Here is a 27,015-nt window from a genome sequence, read left to right as displayed (position 1 = left end):
GGAACGACGCAAAGGAAGAAAATGATCCCGAAATCATCCCTTTAAAGTCGTGCATTCTGGGTAATGCCTCTTTTAGGAAGTAGTTCTGACTGTCAAACAGTCAATAGCCAATAGCAACTAGTTCAGTTATCATTACAAGCCCAAAAAAAACAATGTGCCATTGTCGTCTATAAAGCGATGATTTATTATATGACTTTTGCTGGTGCAATACAAAGTAATACGGTCTTATAAAATGTATTTATTTTATTATAGATCATTTTCAGTATTTAATTTGTATCTTTTTGACTTGAATAAAATCAGGTAATTTAAATTTTGAGTTCTCTTGAAACGTGAAACGTTTCCATTTTCTCAGTTTTGTGTCCCCTAAAGAAAGCTTGCATTCCAGTCATAAAACATTTGCCATCTTTCGCGAAACATTTCTATTCCCTTGCAAAACATCTGTGTTCTCTAACAGAACATTTGCATTTTCTCACAAGATGCTTGCGTTCGTCCGAGAAACTTTGCATTCTATCACAAAAACATATCTTCTAGCCAAATCTTTACGCTTACGTTCATTTTGCATTCGCTCGCAAAAAGTGTTCTCTCAGGAAAGAACGTGTTTTTATTTGCATTTTCTATAAAGATTTTGAATTCCATAAAAAAAACATTGTCTTACGAAACAATTGCATCGTTTCAATATCATAAAAAAAGTTGCATTCTCGCGCAAAACATTTGCGATCTTTTGCTAAGTATTCGCAAAACGTTTGTTTTCTAGCCCGGTTTTGCATTCCCCACAAAAATTCGCGTTCTCTCACATTTTCGTTCGCGAAACATTTCTATTTATGAAATATTCGCATTTCCAGCCAAATCTTTCCCCCCAAAAATTTGAAAAACACGTTTTCTTATGGAACATTTGCGTTATGTTGCAAAAATATAGAAAAATACTGCAAATATTACATTCTCTCGAAAAATAAATTCACTAAATTTTCACACTCCCCCCCCAAAAACGTTGCAGAAGAGAGAAGAGAGAAAAGTTTCCTTAAAAAGTTTTACAAGCAAACAAAAGTTTCTCAGGGGAGCGCAACGTATTTGCAAGAGAAAGCGAAGGTTTCGCAAGCGAACACAAAAGCATCGAAACACAATCTTTCCTCCCATCACCGTATTTCTTCAGGGGCTCTGAACAAGTCTTGGAGATTAAACAAGGCAAGGTAAAATGAATGCTCTCCGACAGCGATGAATTGTTTTGTATTTCATAAAGCATGTTTAGGATGCGCAGAACTTCCTCTTTGGGGGCGAAATGAGCAATTACGCAGCGTAAGACGATACACGTGTCTGGATTTGGAGGGAAAAAAGCTGGTTGGCTTTACTGAAGAGCGTCTAACAATCGCAGCTCTGACGACGTGATGTATTCAAAGCCTCGCTGTGAACCTAGTCTCACGAGATGTGCAGAGACAGGCAGAGAGAGAAGGAATGTGTGTCAGTGGGAGAGAATGTCTCATTCGCAGCTTCACCTCAATCCCATGGTGAAGACTCAATAAAACACCATCATGAATTTTTACCGGCGCATTAAAGGGCCAGGCGCTCATGAGAGGTACAGTACGCGGCTCTAAACACTTGAATAATGATGTCCCCTGTCATGCTTTAGCCGCTCTTTCCATTCACGACGCCCTCCTTAACTCGTTTGAAAGAATATTGCCACATAATGAAGTCACTGTCTCTGCATAATGCATCGCCGCGGCAACCGCACCTCTCTCCAGCTAAAGAGGATTAATATTAAAATTGACAGATCTGATGTGAGACCGTTAAACTAACACTTCAGATCAAATGTGCGTAGGAAAAGGGTGCGCGTGCACACGTGAGGAAACCATCCTGTCGGAAGGCCGGCGCTGAGGCATTGTGGGAAATGCGTTCACCTTGTTTGTGTGAACTCAAATATAATGCATCCCTGCACGTTCACACAAACCGATAATGCACTCTAAAGAGTGGTAAGAGATTATGTTTCATAACAAGCGCTTAAAATAAATATTTTGTTGCAGAGGTAATGGGTTATACAGCTTTACGTGTACAGTACACGCATGTATATTCAATGCTGATTTTTGATAATCATGCTGCATGAAGAAAAAATGTAAAAAAATAAATGTTATTTTAAAATAAAGTTATTTATTTGAACCAAATACTTTTTTTTACTTCACAAGATTTTAGGTATATATAATAGATATAATACTATATCTATCTTTCTATCCATCTCTATCTATCTATCTATCTATCTATCTATCTATATATATATATATATATATATATATATATATGTGTGTGTGTGTGTGTGTGTGTGTGTTGTGTTGCAGAGATAATGAGTTTTACATCTTTAAAATTATATGAAACACTTATTACATCATTAAAATGTATGTAATACTAAACAGATCAGAAGTTAATGTTAATTAAAAAAAAAAAAAAAAAAAAAAAAAAATATATATATATATATATATATATATATATATATATATATATATATATATATATATAAGTAAATAAAAGTTGACAGTTCTAACTATTTGAATATAAATAATTGGTAACTCACAAATATATAGACAGTATGCACAACACACACAAAATAAATATACAATATACATAATTATAATAATAATATTGAGTAAACTAAAAATAAAAATCAAAACAAGGTACAGCCACTTGATTTGAACATTAAAATATAATTAATTCAAATGTATTTGCTTACTATTGTCAGATTGATTTAGTCATATTAAATAGTATTTTTTACTTCAATAGATTTTAACTTATAAAAACACTGAACTAGATTTGAGATATAAAACATTATTATTATATATTACATTATTATTATAAAATTTTGTATAAAATATATATTCGTTTTTTATACATATTTTACACCGATTCTAATTTTATTTGATACATTTGTTAGTTACGTTAAAGCTCTCACCATCACATGTTTCACTGCGATTCTCTTCGCTGTCAGACTCCATCTGGAAAGATAAAGGGAAAAAAAAACACAAAAAAGCAGAAAGTTAATGACAAATAGCACTTTTCAATTTCAGAGATTTATAATCCTGTTTAATAACTCATCTCAACAGGATCTCATCATCAGAGTGACGGCTAAGTTCCTGTCAGTTTAGGTTATTAACAAGTAAGCCAGATTAGTGTCACGCAAAGAGTTTATCGCACCGCGCGCATTTGATTCGCTATTTCCCCGAAACAAGCGCACCTGCATGAACGCGCGACTTCGCGGCTTGCAAAAGAAAGTTTCGAAGCTTACAGTAAATAACAGCAGTAAAAACCCCGGCCCAATCAACTCGGCGGAGCGTCGAACGCAAAGGTCGGTGAACTTTACGACGAATGAAAAGGGGATCAGCTTCATTACGTGCATTGTGCGGCGCGCTTCGTATTTTGGCTCGATTTAATTGACTTAGAAACTACAGCGACGAACTGCCAGCGCCGAGAGAACAGCCAGACAGGCCTTCACTTTTAAGAGGGTGAGACAGGGGCGAGCGCAAATATAATAATGCAAAAACCAGCCACAAACAAAAGTAGTTGTGTGTGTGTGTGTGTGTGTGTGTGTGTGAGTGTGTTTAGACAAAAAGAGTTGTTAATACCGCAGCACCTACTCACTCTCTCTCTCTCTCTCTCTCTCTCGGTTTCTCTCTGCCAGCAGTGCCTTGCTGATCCCAAATAAAACCTATTAAATGTAATTATTCTGGGCTGATGGCGCTCTATAGCGGTCGGAGGGTCTGGTGAGCTCGGTGAGTCACTGGCTGGGCTGTTACTTCGCTTATAATGGGAAACATGACTCCTATCTCCCCTTCTCTCGGCTTGGCTGTTGTGATTGAAGCCACTGACCTGTCATACATTTATAATAGGGGGAGCAGGTGTGGCATTGATGGACCTTAATTTCCTTTAATAAACCTTTTATGTGGCCCACTCTTAATGCCACGCCGGCCCTCTCTCGGCTCCCGACGCGTAATAGCTTCATTACTTTTGATTACTGGGGGCCCCTATTGAGACAAACAACTCCCAAACACTATAGATTACATTCTGTAAAAACTAATGTACCTGATTAGTTCATTACACTCGCTCGCTCGTGTACACACAGACTCGCGCTAACGCACGCCGCGCCAGAAGTGGCCCGTCGCTTCCGGAACCGGCTTTCCTGAACGCCTCTCGAAAGCCACGAACTATTAAAAACCGACAGGGCCGGGTTTTGTTTCGCCGATTTAGCTATTGTGTCGCCGGGAGAGTCGAAAAGAAGTCTTTTATTAGCCCCAACAAAAGGGGACGCAGGTTTGAAGGCTTACGTAATTTGATATTTCTCATATTCCGAGCGGAAACTTCGATAAGAGGAGGAGAGAGAGAGAGAGAGAGCGAACGGGCAACAGCTGGCTGCTAACAATCCCTTAAATTACACCGTCACCACCTCGCAAAACCGAACCATATGTCGACAAGCGCCCGGGTGCGAGCTGGGTTTGAACCCAAACAACTTCGTAAGGGATGGCACAAGTGGTTCAAAAGACAAACTGCAAATAAGTTGTAATGTAGTAGAATTATAACTTTTTATAACACTGTCAGACAACTGAAACTATCACATTTATTCATATTAAACGTGGCTGGGGTGTATTTGCAGCAACAGCCGAAAAAACACTGTATGGGTCAAAATGATGTTTTTTCTTTTTTGCCAAAAATCCTTGGGATATTAAGTAAAAATCATGTTCTGTGAAGATATTTAAAACTTACTTTTTGATTAGTAATATGCATTGCTAAGAATTTAATTTGGACAGCTTTCAAGTTAATTTAGTCAATATTTCGATTTTCTCCAGATTTCCAAATATATTTATCTCTGACTGTGCTGAAATATTATAATTATAATTATAATATAACTGAAATATTATTTACTCATCCTTCAGATGATGTATACGCCTCAATTTCAAAAAATGTACGCTTGAGATCAGGTTTTGTGGTCCAGGGTCACAAATAATATATTGGATTTGAATAAAAACCAGTTCATTTAAACGAGAGTACATTTGGATTTCTGAACAAAAGGCTGTTTTTGAACAATTATGCATCGTATGAAAAATACACACGTAATTTTTTTTTTTAACACTGAAACTTTAGCAAACAAAAAATGCGTTGATAGCACTTAAAATGGGAATCGATCAAAAAAAAATAAAAAATTAATTGTAAGTGCATTTTCATTGTTATTGTCTAAAAAGTGACAAAAAAAAAGAAAATTAGATAACATTATATGCAATTATAAAATAAAATAAAGCAAGAAGTGCAACATTAGATGAAGTGCTCGGGCAAATTTAGTAGACGTTTATGCAGTTTTAAAACAACAGATGTTGCATTCAACATCCTTAGCTGTTTGGTGCGATATTTTTTATATTTTCATAAATGATTAAGCAGCATGTAAATACACGCAAGCATGAAAAAAAGAGGAGTCCACGTGCAAACAAGAACGTATAAACTCCACCCGGACGTACTCTGACAGCTCTGTAGAAACGACGACTAATTTTACCTTCGTTTGTTTGGCCTGTGATGAATAAGATGTTCTGCGAGGTCCCCACGGGCCGCTCTGGTTACTGCACACACGTTTCTTCAGCTGTTCTAAGATGTGAGTGTGACATTCATGCTCTGAGGGCAAAAAACGACAAAAGATGTCAGTGACAACTTGAATTACGCTCGAGGTGTTTACAGAGTATTTTTGAATCGCTAGTGTGAAATCAATTTTTACATCACAAATGTGTCCTTGAGTCAAAACATGTTCGCAAAATAAATAAATAAATAAATAAATAAAATTGGCGGTTATGTAGACATTTCTGATTAATGACACCTTCAAATGTGCAGTTTTACCTTTAAAAAACCATTAGTGCTTGTTAAAGATCACTGTATTTTGTTTTAATCTAATTGTATAATATAAGTAATGATAAAACATTAAAATGTGCATACAAACGCAGTCATATTAATTAATGACATGGTATAAAACATTAAAATAAGCATTTGTTACTCTAAAATAACTTTAACTTAAACCAGGTTGGTAAAATGAAATCATATGATAAACTAAACACTATAAAGCATGAAAATGTGCCGTTTTTACTTTACTTTTTAAATTCCTGCATTCAGGCTCCTTTAGTGATCTTAAATAATATGATTACTGACACGCATAAAAAAATGCATATTTTCACCTGTTAAAAATCATCGTAACACAATGCACTCAGGTTGCCTGGGTTATATTAAATAATACGGTTAATAGCAAACTGTAAAACATTCAAATTTAGTCTAAAACAGATTTCTGTCTGTTAAAAATCACTATAACTCAATGCATTAGTTATACAAAATATTATGATTAATAAAATGCGTTTTAAAACATTTCAAACTGTGAAAAATCAGTGTAACTCAACGCACACAGGTTGCCGTAGTCATATTAAATAATATAATTAATAACAAAACCTAAAAAAAATACAGTTTTTACTTTAATATGTTTGCACTTGCCGTAAAAAAATAAAAAGCACTCCAAAAAAGTCGACATAGTCCGTTTGCTTTAGTCGCTTTCGTTATATTTAGGTTTCTTCCGAGACACGCAGCTGATTTCTTAATTCGCTTCCGCTTGGGCGACTGCATTTAGGAGTTGTCGGGATAGAAACACTAACTGTGAACGTTAGAAACGGCGCCGTGGAGAAACCTGGGAGCGAATTAACAGACAAGACCTCATGTGGCTTTCTTAACAAGATGCAAATTGATTGCTTGACAGAAATCAAATAGCTCGTGTGTAATTAATATGGTTAATCCGGGAAGAGTTTTGTGTGATTGCGCGCATCGGGACAATTTAAACGCTGCGCTACACAACGCCTGAGCTCCGCTATTGGTGAGCCATTCATGCCTGTTGGCTTTGAGAGAGAGAAAGAGAGAGCTTTGTGTTAATTATGGCTAAAAACTCCCAGCATCTTTTGCCGGGGACGAGGAGGGGCCCCCCTCATTAGCATAAGAAGAAAGACGGCCCACTCCTCGAGCGGCCCGTCATCTGCTGAATCATTATAAGGGGGTTTCTCTCGGCCCCTCTGAGGGCCGGGCCGCTAATGTGCATGGCCTCGCGGTCTCCGAGGAGAAAGCGCTTCCTGATTCGGTCTGCGTGCGCGCGCGTGTGTGTGTGTGTGTGTGTGTATGCGGCCGGTGCTCTTTGCCCTAACCCATCTGCTCTTTTTCTCAAAGCCCCGTCTGAGAGTTGCACTTTACGGCCTCCGAGCATCAATGGGCGGGATGCGTTTCAAATAAACGACACGGAGACCCTTAAAAACACGCGTACAAAGAAGATTAGTGTTAACACGCGCAATTTCTTAGCCGGGGAGAAAAAAAAAATGAGTGACATTTTGCGGTCAAAACAGATACGCACACGCGCTATGATTTTCTCTGTTCTTTATCGCATGAATGCTAGCGTCACCGAAAAACAAGGCAAACAAACAGACAAGTGCACAATGCGTATGGTAATTACGTTTGTTATCAGCATCACAATCGCTCATCTGATTTAACCGCTCAAGGGACGGCCGCTAGTAATCAAACCTCAAATCATCTTTATCTTTATAACGGCACGGGTTAAATTACAAGTTAAGAGACAATACTTGTGGTATCCTGTTGATTAGCACCGAAAACAAACACAGTTACGCACAACTTATATTTCACCGAGGGTTAGATTTAGTTTACGGATTCGTTTTAGGTTATTAGTAACCAGATGAGAGTCACGGACGTGCTATTTTTAATGTTAGACATAAGGCAAAATTATTGGAGATAAAAGCAGTAAATTAATGTGGTTAAGTGTTAGAAAAATAAAACAAAATATTAGTATCATTAAAGTAGCATTTTTTTTTTTATTAGATTTTGTTGTTGTCCATCTTCTTAACGTAAGTTAAAGTTTTAGTAATTAAGTAATTTTTTTTGCATGTGTAATTATTATATTTGGATAACTACATAGCTTTTATAATAATATTCTTATAGTTGATTTTTTTATATTTTTTTGTATTTTATGATTAAAAATGTTGCCTTGGCAAGATGCTTAAATAAAAGTAGTCTAATTTAGTAAATGTTATACAGTAAATATTTACATAATAATATTTAAAAGAGTTAGATATGCATAGAAAAAAATATATATATATATTACAAGTAAAAAAAAATTAACAATGGCTTGTAACAATTCTCCCATGGACGTCGACACTTTTTCATGAAAAAAAAAAAAAGCAAAAATAAACCAGAATATGTCGATAAACTTTTCAGCCCAATTTTTTACAACACTCCTTTTTTTCTCAAAGTCCTCTTTCGCTTGCATCTAGACTTTGCGAAACCACAGAGGGTGAAAAATCAGAAAGAAACAAGCGTAGCAAACATTCGAAGCGCACTCAGTGCCCTTGTCCTTCCTGAATGACTGTTATGATTAGATTGTACTTTCAGTGTAATTACGGAATAAGCACTATGTGGCACTAAACAATGAATAAATAAAGACCTCCAGCTCTATCTCCACCCAGACACCTCCCCTCTCTCTCCCTCTCTCCTCTCTCTCTCTCCCTCTCTCCTTCCAATCACCTTTCCCCGTTTTCTTCTCCCCTCTCTCTCTCTCTCTCTCTCTCTTTCTCTCCATATCACCTGTCTGTGCTCGTATCGCGCATAGAGAGTTATGAAGACACAGGGTCTCATTGCAAGGTCACTCGCTCTCTTTCTATCTCTCTCCCTCCCGCTTTTTGTTCGTCTGTGGCGTCTGGCTGGAAAAGGGTTAAGCCAGGAATGGATTTAATTATGGAATGAATGGAATCACAATGCGCCTGCAGCAAGTTTGTGCCTCCTTATTTATTAAAGCTGCTGATGGTCCAGGTTTGATGAGCCACTTCGGGCGTAATTGAGTCATCATACAAAGAGGGTTCCACGCATTCAGAGAGGTTTTATCAGCTGCAAACAGACCTGATTACTGGCAATTACACTCTGATCTAGGAGGATGGTGGTGGGGGCGGGAGGGGTAACTTGTGTGTTTATAGTTTACCCCAGGAATAATTTCCACATTCATTTTACATGCTAAGTGTTTTTCGGTTGCGGCGTAATAAAGCGCAAAGCGAGAGATAGCGGCGTTTTGCTTTCATTTTCCCCCTGCGCCCGAACGCCTTACTGTAACCGGAAAAAAAAGGGGGAAAAGAAGAAGAAAGGAAGAAAAATAATTGCGACTGAATGCGAATCGGGAAAAGGGCGGCTGGGGGTTTTGTTTACACGCTCTTTGAAATAAAACGCGAGCGGAGGTGTGAGACAAACAAACTGGGCGGAGCCGGGCGCAATCCATTACGCGTTATTAGTCGAAAAATTCATTAAACGCACCTCGAAGATTGGGTCGAAATCGAATCTAAAAAACACGTATAAATATTCCCCGGCGATAAAAAAGCACACTATTTAGGCCTTCTGCATCAAAACAAAGACGGGGAAGAAAAGAGGCGCTCGAGATTAGAAGGGGCGGGTGTGTGTAAACGCGAGATATCAGTCTCCGTCTAGTTCATGCCAGAGACTTTAAACTGTGAAATCTGAGAACTCAAAAGCTGCTATTTTAACTTCTGTTAGCTCCTGGAATATGAGGCTATGTTTTCTTTCTAGGGCAAGCATAATTAGTTTCAGTATAATTACCTTAAAGTGCATCATCTGTCCCTAGGTCTAATGTGGGAGTAACTTCAAAGATACACTTGTTTCCAACTGTTTAAAGCATTTCTCATCTGATAAATTATTCTAGGAGAAATCTGCCAGCAAACGCAGATGATAAAAAAAAAAAAAAAAAAAACGGAAAAGCTTGTTTGCGATGAAAATGGGCATTCGCTGAGATTCGTGCTCATGCAAACAATTCTGCAAAAGTGACCAAATAAAATAAATACACAGGCTTTAGAGTCGTGCGGAGGAGCGCAAAAATACATCAAATACTCCCGGCGACTAAATACAACAACTTTACTGCTGACAGGTTTAGATCGTGACTCATTACAATGTAAAAAAAAAAAAAAAGCATAAAATATTAGGTGTTGCGCACTAGAATTCAACTTTCTGATTTGAAAACAGAAGCTAAATGTTTTAAATAAAAATTAGATTTTTAAATGGACATTTTTTCATAATGGTAAATCTGCAATAATAAATTATAAAGTTTTTTATAATTAAATAAACTATACACACACACACACACACACATATATATATATATATATATATATATATATATAATAAGCTATATTAATATTATTATTTTATTATTATTAATATATTTGTTGTTACTACTATTATTTATATATATTAAATGTAAACATATAATATAAAAACTATCATATTTTGCATATTAATGTATTTAAGTTTGGTGTTTTCGGCTTGTTTCCAAATATTTTAACTGCTATTTCTGAAAAAGAAAATAAAAATATAATATAACTATAATATAACTCAGTTTTAAGTAATCATAGTCAATCCATATGAAAAAACTTCATTAATAATTTCTAAAGGTGGTATCACTGCTATGAATAAAAACAAATAACAGAATTGTTAAAAAAAAAAAAAAAAAAAAAATCCTTCAAATTGTTGCTTTAGTATTATCACACACACACACACACACACACACACACACACACACACACACACACACACACACAAATCTAAATAATATTGTCAGATATGAAGTTCTCCCTTTCTACTAAAGTCCAATCTGAACAGATAGCGCTACTCATAGTCATTAAGGTTTATTAAAAATCGTTTAGGTCTAAGATATATATAGGAAAAGTTACTGAGCGATGCAAATAGCCACTTTTTATTTATGCTAACAACTGCGCCGCATTGTCTCTGCATCTTCCATTCAAAGGCCGAGATATGGCCTCCCTTAATATGGTGCGGGGGAAGCATAAAAGGGCATCTGAAACCAAAATGAGACGGCCAGGTGTTAGCAGGGACAACTTCCACGACCGTCCTCCGTTATCAGCGAGCACTGATCCGGCCCATTGTTTCAGGACGGGAAGGTATCTCAATAGAGAGGACGCACGAGTACTACCAGGTGGTCTGCAATTTGTTGAAGCCGTGGCTACCATTCGATCTAAATCCTGGAGCACAAAAGGCAGGTCTCCAGGCTCTGAAGCCCTTGGGTTCCCCGAAAAAAAAAAAAAAAAAAAAAAAAAAAAAAAGGGGGGAAAAAATGGAAAGCATGGGAGGGGGGAAAGTATATCACGGGCAGGGCTTGAAAGGAGAAGACCCTTTAAACTCCTGATTCCTAATAAGATTGAAATGAACAGCTCGCATGGCAGCTGTACTTTTCCCAGGGTTAATTACCTTTCACTGCACTTGCCTAATGAGTCAGCTGTTCCTGTCATTAAACAACTCCACTTCACCATGGCTTCTTCATCCTCCACAAACACTGTCCCTCCTGTTTGCTCACTTGTTCCAGCTGGGGTGGGCTGAGACGGAGAGGGAGAAAAGGGAAAGGTTGCCCTTCGTGGCATATGTTTGGAAACTGGCGGTCGCTGACAGTGTTGAGCTCTGATTATGAAATCCAACCCCAAAACAATCTGGCAACGCAAGCGGAGGTGAATTACACTTCAGGTTTAGGATGTGTTTCTTCGGAACGAATCGGAAAAAAATCCGGTTTTCTAAAACTTTGAGAAACTTGCCGTTTTAAAAAATGACAATGGCGATGTAATAATATCAAAACAACAACTAATTATGATTAATGTGATTCCTTTATAAGGACAAAAAACATCTACAAGTTTTACACTTAAGGTAGAATACATAATTGTTGATAAAAATAAGAATAATTCGATTAAAACCAAAACTAATTATAATTATTGCCATTATTTCAGTTCCTTTGTAAGAAACATTATATATATATATATATATATATATATATATATATATATATATATATATATATATATATATATATAAATTAATAACAAATAAATAAATGATGAGAATAAATAAATAAATCATGAGAAAAAATACTAAAAGATTAAAACTACAACTCATTTAAATTTATTTCAATTCTACAAAAGTACAATAAATAAATAATGATAATAATAATAACAACAAGTGTATAATTATAAAGTTTACCCTTAAAGTAGAATGTATGTCCTACTTATAATAAATAATAATACAATTAATAATGATACTACTACTATTACTACTACTGCTACTACTAATAATAATAGCAGTATTGATTTAAAATGAATAATAATAATAATAATAATAATAATAATAATAATAATGAGATATTAACAAACTTAAACGGCAACTAAATGTCATTATTTAGGTTCCTTTATGCAGTCGAAAATATTAAAGTGTGAAGTTTTTTTTTAGTCGTTGTTTAAAAGTAACTTATAAAATATTCAGAATTAGCATAAAACATCAAAGCTGATTTATACTATACTATACTGTATATTATACTATATATAATAGCATAAGATGTGAGGGCGCTCAAGGTTATCAACACACAAGCTGAGACTCAAGTCGAACAAACCGACATATTCGACTCAAACGGTGTCAAATCCCTGTTTAAACCCAAAGGAGCCGGTCTCTAACCCGCCGGAACGTCTTCTTTGGCATCTAAACACACAGCGGCAGCACGGACCTCTGCTTCAGCACATCTCCGGCTCTGCTGTCATCGTTTCCGGCCGGATACTGCAGCTCAGGCTGTTCGGGGAGTTTTAAGTGATTTTTGCCAGTGTGTGGTGAAATCCCCCGGCCACCTGGATTACAAACTCTAGTCCTTTAACTCATGCCAGTCTAAATCCATGTTAACTCGGATTTACCTCTGGCATAGGAATTCCCAGTCCGAGTAAGCTTTGTTTGGAAAGAGTTGCGCCTAAGTATTTTATGCATTAAAAAGAGGACTAGTGGGGAATTCTGATTTAACTAAAATGTCCAAAAGAGCTGAGGGATCAGGATCATGGATTTATCAAGTCTCATTCTGTAATCTCCTAATAAATAGAATGGATGCGTGCACACTCTGCTCATAAACTTGTTTTTACAACTTGCTTTTAAGGTGCTTACGATAAATAATGTCTAGTGTAGGAAATAAACTCCCATAATTGCCTTATTTTATCCTAATAACTAGAGTCCCCGTTCAAGCAAATCGTAAAACAACACACACACACACACTACTTCTATATAAAACTCATTATAAATTAATAAACCAATAGGAAAAAAAAAATCTCTATAGTATTTTTATGTGTGATATTTAAATTCTTCAAAAGAAAACATCCTAAAATGCCCCTGAAGAATAAGTTAGCGCACTGCTAGGGATAAGCTAAGCAAACAAACACACACACACACACACACACACTCATTTGTGACCCTACAGTGAGGTCACACTATTTTATACTTAAAAGGTCAAAAAAGGCACATTATGAGTTTAAAACAAGCTTCCCAGACCAGCAGATGGAACTTGAACATGATTATGTGCATCAATAAAATGAATAATCTTTAACGAAATGTAAATTTGACTTAACCCCAGGATTTAATAAAGAGGATGGATTCTGAACACTCTTAACCCATATTCTCATAGTCAGAGAGAGAGAGAGAGAGAGAGAGAGAGAGAGAGAGAGAGAGAGAAGATATGCATCTTTTAAAGGACCGAATGTTTGATAAAGTAGTACTTTGTAAAATGAAGTCATTTCAATCTCTAGATTTCAAACTATCTGGGAACATTTGACCAAATTGTAAAACAACAACAACAACAAAACAACCACACACAAATACATAAATAGCCATGTGGCGAACTGCAAAATCTTAGTTTACATTATTTATGCAGTTTCGCTATTTTTGATTGTATCGCAAGTTTGTGGAAAAACCGAAATCAAAAAGTTAATAAAATCTAAATTAAAAAAACAGTGTGCATCATATCTGAAGCAAAAAGTAAATAAATAAATAAACATATTAAATACATATTTTATTTATTTATATTACTTATGCATTTATGATATTTAAAAATATTATTCCAAACTCATGGGAGACCAAAATCATTATTTTATATTATAATAAGAATATACATTACCGAAAATAACCACATTACACGTTGTTATTATTATTCTTCATTTTTTGAAGTAAGCTTTCAAGCATTAATTATAAATTCCGTGTCTTTAGGTATTTGATTTAGTTATTTATTTTACTTTAAAAACAACTGTGCAGAATCAAACTTTTACCACGAGAAAAATCGTTAGCAAATAAACGGTCCTGAAACAATCAGCTAACCACGCAGCATTAAGCGTCCACAAAATCAGCAAGCTCTTGATCTGCATCTTTGGAAAAACACACTTAAGTTTTTCGCATCGAAACGCACAACTCCTCAAATGAACGAGCCTCGCAGCGGAATTCAAGAACTGCAACAAAAGTAAAGAGTACATACGGAAAGGCAAACAATGCGTTAATTACAGTGAAGAGTTTTATCCAAAGGAGAGTGTCTCAACTCTGACTCCGAAACAAGCTCGCGGGAGCATCACCCCTCTCAAACACGACCCTGGAAATGACAGCTTACAAAAAGCAGCGCACTTGTCTTGATGCATTTCACAGATCAAACCCTCCATCCAGCCGAGCATCTTTCTCACCCTCTAGCCACCTCTGAACAAACACAGACGCGCAGACGGACACGAACGCGGTCGGCGGGGCAGTGAAGGACCACCTGACTTACCACGTCCACGCTAGCTTTTCACAGCGACATGAAAGGTGTTGTTGGAGGAGAGCAGAGGAGGTGGGGTCGGGGTTACGCCGAGTCTTGCTGTTGTGTCGCGTGGCGAGAGTGCTTTGGGTCTCTATCCCCCCGTTTGCCCCCCTTCAGCCTTTGTGTCATTCATTTAACGACCAATCTCATTAGGCGGCGACGCACAATGGGCTGAACTATTTCCAGTATAAATATACCACATGGTGACCCTCAAGGTATAACTTATGAAGGTCTGTCTAATCTCATAAAAGATGGATTGGAAAAGAAAAAAACGGTTCCAGCAAAGGTCACATAATAAATTAATAAATCAAGGAGAGGATGCTTTCATATATGAACTTGAATAAAACATAGCTTTGTGTCTTAAAATGAATGTATAAAATAACTGAATATAGTAAATGTGATGAATGTAATGTTACAAAACGTGCAATATTAGAATAAATAAGAATAGTGTAAAGTCATCATGAATACAAATAATATATAAAATGTAAAAAACGTTACGTTTTTAAAATGTAAAAAAAACTATATATGGAAGGAGTATATAAGGCACATGAAATTACTGATTAAATATTAAAATATGTAAATTCTTATGCATTTTCATTTCTTAATAATTAATTATATTATATATATATATATATATATATATATATATATATATATATATATGAGTTTTTAAATATCAATAATTCAAAACAAAAATAAATGTTTTCATGTTTTTATAAAAGTAAATAACAATAAATTAAAAAAATAAAGTAAATAAAAAAAAATATTAGCAAAAATGTAAGCTTATGTATTATTCTTTTTATTGCTGTGACCATAAATAAAAAATGTTAAAGTACTTTCAAGTTTTAGGAATAAAAAGATAAAGTGACAATATGCCTTTTCGAAACAAAAGAAAGGAAGTGATATAATTATAACACATCAACAGAAAAATTATAGCAAGCTACTGATTAATTAATACTATTAATAATATTGTTATATAATAAATACTATTATTTGATTGTACTTAGAGACTGTGGCTTATGACTTCAATTCCTCTAAAGTTTAAAAGAAAAAAATAATAGAGTGCCAACAAATTTTGCAATCAAAGCAATGCAATACAAAAAACAACAAATTAGCAATTAAATTATGCAGATTTATTTCCTTCATATTTCCACCGTGACCACAACTAAAACATTTTTTATGATCATTCGTGTTTTATTCATCCAGAGTTTTGATAAATGATAAAGAGATTGAGTGCATTGCCAATAACCACAATTGAAAACAAACAGAAATATTCTAAAAGCAGCGCGGTGTTTAGTAAGGTTGCACAGGCCGCTGTGTCCTTCTGACTCCATATTGTCTTTCTGCTCATAATTCCATGTAAAATGCATTAAGGTGGGACTCACACCAGTGGCAGCTGTCCATAATCAGCAGGGACGTGTCTATTGGCTAACTTGACCCATGTCAGTCACAAAACAAACAGAGATGCACACACACACACACACACACACACACACATACACCAAAAAAAAAAAAAAAGATTTCTAAAGCCCAGGACTTGCCGAGCGAGGTCACTGGAGATTTTCCAGACAAACGCAATCCGGAGGGGTGCTGGATGGTGTGTGTGTGTGTGTGTGTGTGTGTGTGTGTCTGTGGTGAAGGGGTGGTGGATGGTGTGGTTAAAAGAGGAGGGGGAAGAATAAAAAGGACAGGCTTAGAATCTCATTTTACCAGACCGCACACAATCTGGGCTCCCACTGAACTATCTCTGCCTGACCGCTTTCTATTTATCCCTTATCAGTGTTTACCAACCGCTACTTCTCTTTCATTCATACTGTGCGGCAGTTCTCTTACTATCAGTCAACAGCTGACACCATGGAACAGCCTCAAAGGCATAGGAAAGGATCAAAACTGAACCAAAGCTGTTTAAACAATACAACAGAGGAAATAAATTCATAAATCCTAATTCTTCCCAGCCCACAAGGGTGCAGGCAGATCCTTTATAGTTAGGCCAACAAACACACCCGCAGCCAATGAGGTAACACTGCTATCAAGGTAGATGCTGAAATATATTCAGAGGGAAAAAAAAGTGTCAAAAAGGCCCATGTAATTTTAATTACACAACGTGGCTCGCTGCCTTTTCCTGCTTTAACTTCGATTTACTTCTATTTTTGCGCTGGATTTTTTTCAAATCGCATTCGATCTGTTATATCAAACATTTGACGCGTCGCTTGAATCTGTCATAAGCCAATCAGATGGAGAGGATTCGGCTCCTTTTGTTTCCGTTTACACGTTTCCGGTTAATTGCGAATATAATTCTGGAGTCATTGCATCAAACGCTCGCCGCTAGAAATCAAACGTCGCTCTATTGTGTGTAATCTTCCTGCCATGCTCTTGATTTCACTTGCATTTCTCCGACACACACACACACACACACACGGCGCTCTGTTTTCCTGGACTACTGTTCAAAAGTTAAGTAATTAATTACATTCAGTCTATCACCAGCTGCTCCACAGCAGATGGAACATTTTTAAAACCTTGTTGAATTAAACCCACAAAATTCATTTGCCTGGATTAACCAAGTGAAGTTTGTGCATGGATGGCTTTGTGGAAGGGGGTTGAGGAAAAAAAAAAACAGGTAACAAGATGTTACACTGATACACAATTACGACGTGAACGTTTTGGTGGCTTGATTTATTGAGCCAAAATGGCAGCGCGTCGATGTTTCGCTTTCGTTTGCGTTGTAGTTGTAACCTCCTGAACGGGTGCGAGCCGGCAGGTTAAGAGGTCACGAAGGTTAAAACCGAACTCGGGTGACCTACGCGAAAAGCAGAGGCCGGCGTTTCCGAGGAAGAGAGTCTGTTCAGCACTCATTTTGCAGAGCAGCACCATGGACAGTTCCCTAAACTCTCGTTACACCACGGGATGAAACTGTTGCGCTTCTGTAATGCAACTCTAAACCTGACATAATTTGAATTAAACGTGACAGAGAAGTATAAAACACCCTTCGGCTTGCTCAGCTGACGCGCAATTCTGTTCACTTTTACTTAGCAACGGCGAACGACCAAACAAAACGACGAGGACTTGTTTTAATAAAGGCATCGTACTTTAGCACAGAAATAGTGCTGATTTTTACCATGTCTACAAGGGGACTTTGAGTCAAGGCATAGAAAACTACAGTGCTGGTTAGTACAGAGTAGTTAGAAAATGTTCTGTTACATTTACAAAATACTAACAATGTATTTTCATGCCGTGCACTTATAAAATATTATTTAAATAAGACGTTAGTAAATACAATACATATAGATCAATATACTTTGCAAAGTGGGATTATGTCATTTTTTTTTTTTACTAATTTTGGAACATTCACTGAACAGAAAGGATGATGATATTGAATAATTTTTTGGGGAAGGGCTGTAAAAAAAAATCCAGGTACTTGTACGTGTGCATCAACAACGACCAAAAATGTCAATAAAAAATAAACATGGCAGTAACTCAGATTTCTGCTTTCTAGCTCGCACGCAATCTTAAATGTGCTAAAATAACCGCTCGATGAAATGCCATTCAGTTCGCGACGACATCCGATTAGTGTCTTTTAATGTTACTAATTTCTCCCGTGCACAGGATCCTCCGTCTCAGCGAGTCAAAGTTTCAGCTCGTCTTACAGCGTTAAACGCAACCCTAAAGTCCGTTTTATCCGTGACTCCGCATGAACACAGATCCGAGCTTGCTTTTCAGGTCGCAAGTGCGAAACTAAACAGAAACCAAACGGCGTGTGCGACCTAAACACGGCAGATTGAAGGCAGAGCTAACGCAGCCTAAAGCCTGAAAGTTTGAGATGAAAGACAGGAAGGGCTGTGTGTGCTCAGCTGCTGTACCGAAAGCCCAAGCTTTGTGCTAACACACAATGCTAACACGTCTAAGACTCGCTTAAACCCTCCGGCACACGCACAGGGACTTTAATTTAGGTAGACAACATCTACTGTTATCTGTGTGATTAAAAAATAGGTCATTCTTCTTCAAATACACAGTTTGAGCCGTCTAATCTGCCCTCGCGCTCCACGGATCTCAAAAGTCGCTTTTGGTGAACGACACGTTAAAAAAAAACCCACGTAAAAATAAAAAGTAAAAATGCTACAAAAAATACACAATTTAAAAAATACAGATCTATTTTGTGAAATAATACATTTTGAAAAATGATTTGAATTATTAAAACAAGAAGTCGACTGCTACAACGGACGTTCTAAATTCTAATTCTGATTCCAAACTTTTTTTCCGCACCGTCACAGCAACGCGTCCTCTCAGGTCGAACGCAAACAGCTCGGCTTGCCACCCAAACGCCGACCACAGACGGCTACAGCTACTGACACATCAAAAAAAAAACAAGCGGAACACCAACCTACTTGACTGATGCTGAAAGTTAGCTGCGGATTCTGTGGTCCCTGCTCGGCTGATGCTCTAGCGCTGGAGCCGGTAGCTTTTGAAAGGTAGTCCCCAGGAATATGACACACTATGTCTGTGACAGCCCCGAGATAAGCACCTGCGTTCTGCTCCCTTTCTACGTCACACCTCCCTATTCACAAGCTCTCAATATGATGCACATTTGCACATCAACAGCAACCCCTCCACTACCACACACACACGCACGCGCGCGCACACACACACACACACACACACACACACACACTCACTCCACTCCCACATCCGCAAAACATAAAAACCGGCGCACGGAGGGGAGGAACAGAGAGTTTTTTTTTCCCTCTCCCATCACTCTCCGCATGCACACACTGATTTATCCTGCTTTTTCCGACATGTGCGCGGATATGCACGCTTGAAAAACTAAACTTTGCTTGTATATTGTTGCGATGGGTGTTAGGGCATATGTCCTTCCGAGCACCCCCCCTTTACCCCCATCCCACTCCACCCACAATCTCTCCTCCCCCCATATCAGTTACCATGCAAATGAGATGGAATGTCAGCCTTCGGTAGCAGATGGTCAGAGATGATAACAATGGCTCAACAGACCAGTTCCAATGTCTGCCACTTTATTGCTACGGAAACAACAAGCAGAAGTATATGTAATGAGAGGTCGGCCTGGTGAATGTTTTTTTTTTTTTTTCTTATTTGCACTCCGTGCCCTTTTTGAAATGAGTCTTAACCGGTTTTATGCCGTTACGTATTGCACGAGCGCTGATGGGTCATTCTACGAAACGGATGCTGTTTGATGAGGTGGTTGCACAGCATCGTTTTTTTTTAAAACTCAATCAGATAAATGCGTTTCAGTGTTAATAAACTGCCATCTTGAGATAACAAGGTAATATATATTTTCAAGTAGTTATGCCTTTAGAGAGGCTGACGATAACAGTTAAATAGGTTTTACGTGGTTTTTGCTTCTCATAGTTAAGCTGATATTTCCAATCTGATGAAAATGGTTTGCCAAATTCGTAAGAAAGTTATTAGCTGAATTTAACCTGATGGCCCATTTAATGCCTACACTTCAAAATCGCGATTTTACTAACTGAAGAAATGTTTTTTTTATAAATAAATAAAAACTATAAGCACTTTTTGTACAAACCCAGTTGTACATTTTGTCATATCAACACAGTGTTATTTCTATAAAATAATAACAAAAATAGTATGAACTGAATTAATTGTAATAATAATAATCTGAATAAAAAAAATATTCATATTAGGGACATGATTGTAATTTTAAGATGGGCGATTTATGAAATGGGTGCACTTTCTAGTTTGGAATTTACAAAAAACATTTCAAAAATATTGTTAGTAAAAAAAACCTTTTTCATATTAAAAATATTAGCATGGAGGAGATTATAATATAAAGATTATAAGAAATGGCTGCACTTTTCAATTTTGGAATTTAAATAAATAAATAAATACATTTTTTAATATGAATTATTTTAGAATGTACAGAATTATGTTTTTACAGATATAAAGTGGATTTGCAGTTTAATTAAAATTTTCCTATTTCTATAAACTTATATATATATTTTAATATAAATATATTTTAATATAAATTTTACATAAATTTACATATAAACTAATGTTAAAATTACTAAAAAGAATTCGTTTTTAAGTTTTTATTTTTATGTATTTATTTATTTTCTGGAGGAGTTCATCAGAAATGAACAAAAACTGGACCTTTTAAAATAATTTTCTAAAATCGAAGAAAAATAAACAGTGAAAAAAATTTAAATGTGAAACATTTTTTTATATTAAGGATGCGGGGCATAAAAAAAAATTTTTTTTTGCTATACGTTTAAAAAAACGTCCATATTAACAGATAGTAAAGCATCAGCTCTCCTAAAATCCTCTAAATCATGTACACAAGCCACACAAATGACAGCCGTTTTGTAGAATGACCCCGTCTGTGCGTTTGATGATGTTTGGTGACTTAGAGAAGCAGGACTAGTAATTACGGGAGTGATGAGGTGTAATACCTCCCTGTAGACTGTCACTTTTGGGAAAGGTTCCCGTCTGGAGGACATGGCGTTTACAGGGTGTGACAAAAAAAAAAAAAAAAAACCCGGCGGCAATGATGTCACGGCACTCCTTCAGCCGGCTGACTTTTGCAAACACACACACGCGCGCGGGCGCGTAAACGTACACCCATCAGCGAGAGCAAACAGCGAGTGAGCCTTTAACAAACACAGGCCGGATTACAATGACAAAGAGCGCCACACTTCTGGAGGGCGAGGAGAGGGTTTGAGGGGGGACGCCCATGGCCAAGTGCTCAAAATGAGTGAAAACGCACGAGGGGCCCACAAGATGCTCCCATCTGATGCGTGCGTGTGTGTGTGTGTGTGTGTCCTTGCCAAGACCCCTTCAAACCCCCTCCTTTCCCCGGGTTCAGCGAAAGCTCATATCTGTTTTGTTCTTTTCTCCAGAGGATAAGGCGCAAGCACAATGTCCGGCGAGTTTTTCATCAGCCGAGCGTGAATTTTGAGGAACAGAGACAGAAGGGCAAGTCATTACAAAAGGTTTGGCGGTTGATCTTGTTGTAGATTTCATTTGAAAGTCTAATTCCGAATAACTGCTTTCGGGAGGTTTGTCACTTCTATACGTGCGAGGGGACAGATTGGACGCACCCGCGACATAAAACGACATGTTTCTTTCTTCCGTAATCTCCCGCGACACAAGTGAGGAGTTGTCTCTACAAGCGTCTTATTTAATGGAAAACCCGTCTCGAAGATCCGAAGACTGCGCGAGCTGATTCCGGTCAAGTCTTGGCTGATCTCTCGTAATTTGCCGAGACAGCTGGCGAAAGAAAAGAACACGACACATAAATAAGTTTTAAAAGGGATCAAGTTTGTTACAACAGTCTTGATGAATCGGTGGATATATATTATATATATATATATATATATATATATATATATGAAGGAAATCCTTGCAATTGAATATTGCGTTGTTGAAAGTAGAATATTAAACATGCTTTTCCATCGAGGATGTGCGGAGCATCAGGAAGTGAATAAAAGTGCATTCTGGGTGTTTGATTTGGGGTTTTATACAAAATAAATAAATAATAAAAAAACGCACACATGCCACAATAGGTGTATATTAGAGGGAAAATTAGAGCTAAAGTGGGCGAAATGAAATGACATGTCACACAAAGGTCTGCGTTTTTCAAAGTACACTGCATGTTTGGAGAAAATGTTTGATTGCGTTTATAAAAGTATCACACTGGGTCACACATAATGTCTAAAAGCTTTTTGCATTAGTCCGCCAATTATGTAAGCAAAGTTAAATGCATCTGGACCCTGTTGTTTATGTGCCTTAGTCAATCCTACACGCGCCGTGACGAATAACTCTATACTTTAGACAGAAATGCTTACAGTGCCACATTTGCTGCAGTATTTTAAAGACCCTTCCAAACATTTTGAGAGCTCAATTACGCCGCACAGATCCCATGTGCAGGGGGGAAGTGACAATGATGTGCACGTGTTTCTTGTAGGCCATTAGCACCTAATAGTTCGCAAAAACTGAAAACGACGTTATTTACGTGTTGTTCGAAAGCGGCGCGAGTTTCTTTCTTGTGCGGGAAAACAATAGGAGGTTGTTGACTTTGTAAAAGAGTCAAAAAAGAACACAGCTCTGCTCCATGAAAGTAGTGCATGACTGTACTACAGATCTCTTAAAGTCATATAATAGCGTTGTTTGAGAAACAGATGAAACCGTTGTAAAGCAGACTTCGACATATTTATATTTCACGGGTGGGTTGTGATTGGCTACAGGACATGCGAGAACCAGTGTCATAATTTATGTCGAACCTACATTTGGTGCAGTCGCTAACGCAAACGTAAGAGCGCTTTTGATGTTTAGGCAATAAACCTTTACATTTTTATCTGTTTCAAACAACAGGTATGGTGTGGCTGATCTGGTGTTATTAAAAGTCAATGTCAAGCACCTTCAAATAACGATGCCCTTCAAAGAAAAAAAAATAGAATAAAAATAGAAATATAACTACATTTCTAAATAACTTCACCCCAGCTATACATATTTATTATTTATATAGACTGGTTTATGTAGTGTTAAAAAGGATTGACATTATTTGCGTTTATATTGTTCTAATAAAATGTTATCTGGAAAATACTGACTTTGTACTAAAGTAGTCTTTAAAATTAACGATCAGTAATATGTAAGAAATTAATACTTTAATAAGTAAGAAATAAATAAGCAATCACGCATTAAATTGGTTAAAAGCGTAATTGCATTTGTAAAATAAATATAAAATATTTTAAATGTTTATAAAAAACAAAAATGCTGTAATTTGAACATTTTTTATTCGACAAAGAATCCTGAAAAATATGTATCATGGTTTTAAGTAATGGAGTAATGATGCTGAAAATTTTGAAAAATATTATCACGATAATAACATTTTTCAAATAATTTTAATGTCTTTTGAACAGTAGTTTATCTATCGTAGCCACTATTAATGTCTAAATCATGTATAAACCTGAAAAAAAACCTACTTTAAATTCCAAATAAATATTTGTATAATCCTTGTTACAAAATTATAATTCTAGCTCAGATTCCAAGCCCTAAAAAATATTTACAAACAGTCTTGAGGCCCCCCAGGGACCCCGGTTAGAAAGCCCTTGATCTACAGCCCAGGTTTTATGCAGTAATCGACTAATTTTATGGTGTCCTTTTGTCCATTCTGACTGCATGAGCAGCGTGAACGTTCTTCGAAATGCATCCTTTTGAGTTCTACGCAAGAAACGAAACCCGAGCTGTGTAAAAACAAGAGACTGAGTAAATAATGTCAGAATTTGATTCGGGGCGAACTCTAAAAGCCTAAAAAGAACTGTACCGCGCTCGGTGCCATTGTCATGACAAACTCCGCTATAGCTCAGGTGCAGCAAATTGTCTTAACAAGCCGCATAATAAGTGGAATGGACTCCATCTGTGTCCACTGATAGTGTGTCAAATGGTTTAAAAACACCTGTGAGAGAGACTCACCTGTCCATGTCTGCTCTCTCAATCAAAGCAAGAGCGTCTAATTATAGGATGCCAACCGATAGCTGGAGAACAGCTTGATCGGATTAAAATGATTCACAGATCAGCGGATATGTATGAAAATGTCAATGACACTGACTCCCGCGTTTTGGATTCGAGGCTTGCCTCTTGGAATCTATAAGGGTTGGAAACTATAGGACTCACAGATGCAACAACCGAAAGTCCTCCAGGGAAGTATGAGGTGTGCTGCTGTAGTTCTTGTTAACAAGGTGGTCTCCAGCATCGCCCGAAGTGATTATCTATGCCTTCCTAACTAGGTGCCTCCATGGACCTGTGGGCAGAATAGCAGATGTGCGCTCATATTTGGGAAACACCAATCCAAAGTCAGTCGAGATGCAGAGCAGGATCGCTCCGTCGCATGACCCATCTGTCACAAAAAGGAATACTTATTATTTACTCACCCTCGTGTTGTTCCGAACACGGCTGACTTAGTATCTTCTGTGAATGGAACACAAAAGGAGAATTTTTTTTTTTTTTTAATACGCGGGATCAGTGAATAACAACATACATTTAAGCCAGTTTTTCACACACACACACGAGTAAAGCGTCAAAAGAATACTAGTCATGTGGACAGCTGTTACGGTGCTCTGAAATGTTTGGAAAAGCTAAACCATTAAGACTCGTCACACAATGAATCATAATTTGATGATTTGTAATTCTGTTACGAAACCTCAGTTATTCCTAAGAATTCAATGGCAGTCTGCTGCTAACCTAATGCATCATCAACAACCAAAAATACACAACATACGCTGAAAAAAAAGTGTTAAGAAACCGTTTTAGAAACTACACTACATTTCACAAGTAATTACAAAGTAACGCGACGTGTGAAAGACTGTATGAAGCAAAAAATTGCGACCGATTTATTTCCATATTATGATGCACTTCCGAGAGCAACAGAACATTGAATGAGGAAAACAGAGGGTGTGGCTTTCTTTTTCTACTGCGAATTGATTGGATGTAGTAAAATAGACATTTCATTCACAACACTGACAGGTGGAGGGGCGTGGTTAATGATGTCATGCTCACGCCCCCAAACCGACATCATCCGTTGTTTCAGAGGGGAGGAGCATTTTCAGATTTGGGTTAAAGATTACGAAAGATTTTTTTTTTGTTTTTTTTGTGGACTGACTTGCACGGATGAACTGTTCAGCACAAAAACAGCAATGTAAACTGACAAAATAAATAGAGTCAATTTTGATTTCACGTTTATATTATTTTAACACTGTACAATCAAACTAAAATATGCAAACATAAACTGTTCGTCGTGAATGAATCACTCTGACTAGTCATTATAAAGGTTTAAATCAGGCACACATTTTGGTAACGCTCAATGCCTTTATGTGCAATGCATTATCAAGCTTTTCATTTTTTAAATAAATAATTTTAACCAAAGTAAAAATGCATTATAATAATAAAATGCATTAAAATCTTGCTTTAACACATTATGCTTTATAAAGGTGTAATAAAGAATAGATTAATATTCTACTACTTCTAATATTCTACATTCTAACATTTATCCTTACTGTGATTAAAATTAATCTAAACATTACACATTATAGGATATGATCATCACATTAATGCATTATATGGTGAAATGTTTGGGGTAAATAAGTTATGCTAAGTTATGCTAACCAAGGCTGCATTTATATGATTAAGAAATACAGTAAAAACTGCAATATTGTGAAATATTTTTACAATGTAAAATAGCCGTTTTCTATGTGAAAATGTTGTAAAATGTTATTTATTTCTGTGATGAAATGCTGAATTTACATCATCACTACTCCAGTATTCAGTGTCACGTGATCCTTTAGAAATCATTCTAATATGCCAAATTAAAAGGAGAATTATTATTATTACTAACACCCAAGTATATTTAAAAGCTACACTTAAAATGCATTTCTGCTGAACTACTGCACGCATTGACTTTATACACTATATAATCAATATTCCTCTCACGCTGTCCGCAGTCCTTGTTTCTTACAATGCATTATGGTATCGCCTTTTCCATGAACCAAACATATCTTAGAAGGCGGCTTAATTTATTTCCTAATTTATTTCGAACACCCCATGAGTCTAGGTCGTCAGCACTCTAGGAATCAGATCAAGTTTCCGCAAATGTTATCATACGGTCGATAATAACATACGCGATCGAATTACTTTAACGATACATTTTCCACACCGCAACGGTACCTTCCGCACCTATTTAAAACAATAAATAAATAAGACAAGTGTATGCGAGCCCAGTGGACGTCAAGGATTATAACATGTAAATGAGTGTACTTTGATGTCGACTGTGTGGGAAGGGATAAGATTTTCTTTACTGTGGGATTTTCTTTACCGATTCCTCAACTTCGGAATAGCAGAGGTTAATCTGTCTTAAACGCATTGTACAGCATTTTACATGCGCAATACATCCGTGATATTAAAACCAACACGCCAAAAGCCCCAAACTCTTCTAACAAACTGTGTCTCTCCCTATCACGTCGAGATTGGTCTTTAATACTGGAGCGCTACAACGTGCCTGTGCTATTCAGTGGCATACTTGAGAGTCCAAATAACCCTCTTATTAATGTGGATGACAATGTTTTGATTGCATCCAATATGGCACACTGAATCAGCATGCAAATGCCCTTTGAGCAAAACAAAGACATTGATTATGAGGTAAGTTTCTTCGGCACAAGTAGCCCGCTTGGTGTGATTAATCGGCCTGTGCCATTGATTTCCCTTTGTTTAGATCTTTGCTAACTTTTCAGGAGATACAATTATAATTTGTTCGCTAACAATAAATCCAATCTAGCGTGCTCAAA

The 27,015-nt window shown here is 36.8% G+C and overlaps 1 protein-coding gene across 5 annotated transcripts in view; it reads right to left on the bottom strand.

Moving 5' to 3' along the window:
* The window catches only part of st18 (ST18 C2H2C-type zinc finger transcription factor), a 65,390-nt gene that overhangs the window by 30,011 nt on the left and 8,364 nt on the right, over positions 1 to 27,015 (bottom strand). The window contains exons 1-3 of one of the 5 annotated variants that reach the window (XM_043225623.1): positions 24,353 to 24,373; positions 5,519 to 5,634; positions 2,933 to 2,975 (exon numbers count right to left, since the gene is read on the bottom strand). In XM_043225623.1, coding sequence (XP_043081558.1) covers positions 2,933 to 2,975 — 43 coding nt within the window. In that variant the 5' untranslated portion in view covers positions 5,519 to 5,634; positions 24,353 to 24,373. Of the gene's footprint in view, positions 1 to 2,932; positions 2,976 to 5,518; positions 5,635 to 14,662; positions 14,778 to 19,070; positions 19,335 to 24,352; positions 24,374 to 27,015 lie in introns of those variants that run through there. The other 4 variants (XM_043225620.1, XM_043225619.1, XM_043225621.1 and 1 more) reach the window with 4 other exon arrangements.

Source organism: Puntigrus tetrazona, chromosome 24, assembly GCF_018831695.1.
Source record: "Puntigrus tetrazona isolate hp1 chromosome 24, ASM1883169v1, whole genome shotgun sequence".
NCBI classification, from domain to species: Eukaryota; Metazoa; Chordata; class Actinopteri; order Cypriniformes; family Cyprinidae; genus Puntigrus; species Puntigrus tetrazona.
This window is presented reverse-complemented; position numbering and strand designations above follow the sequence as displayed.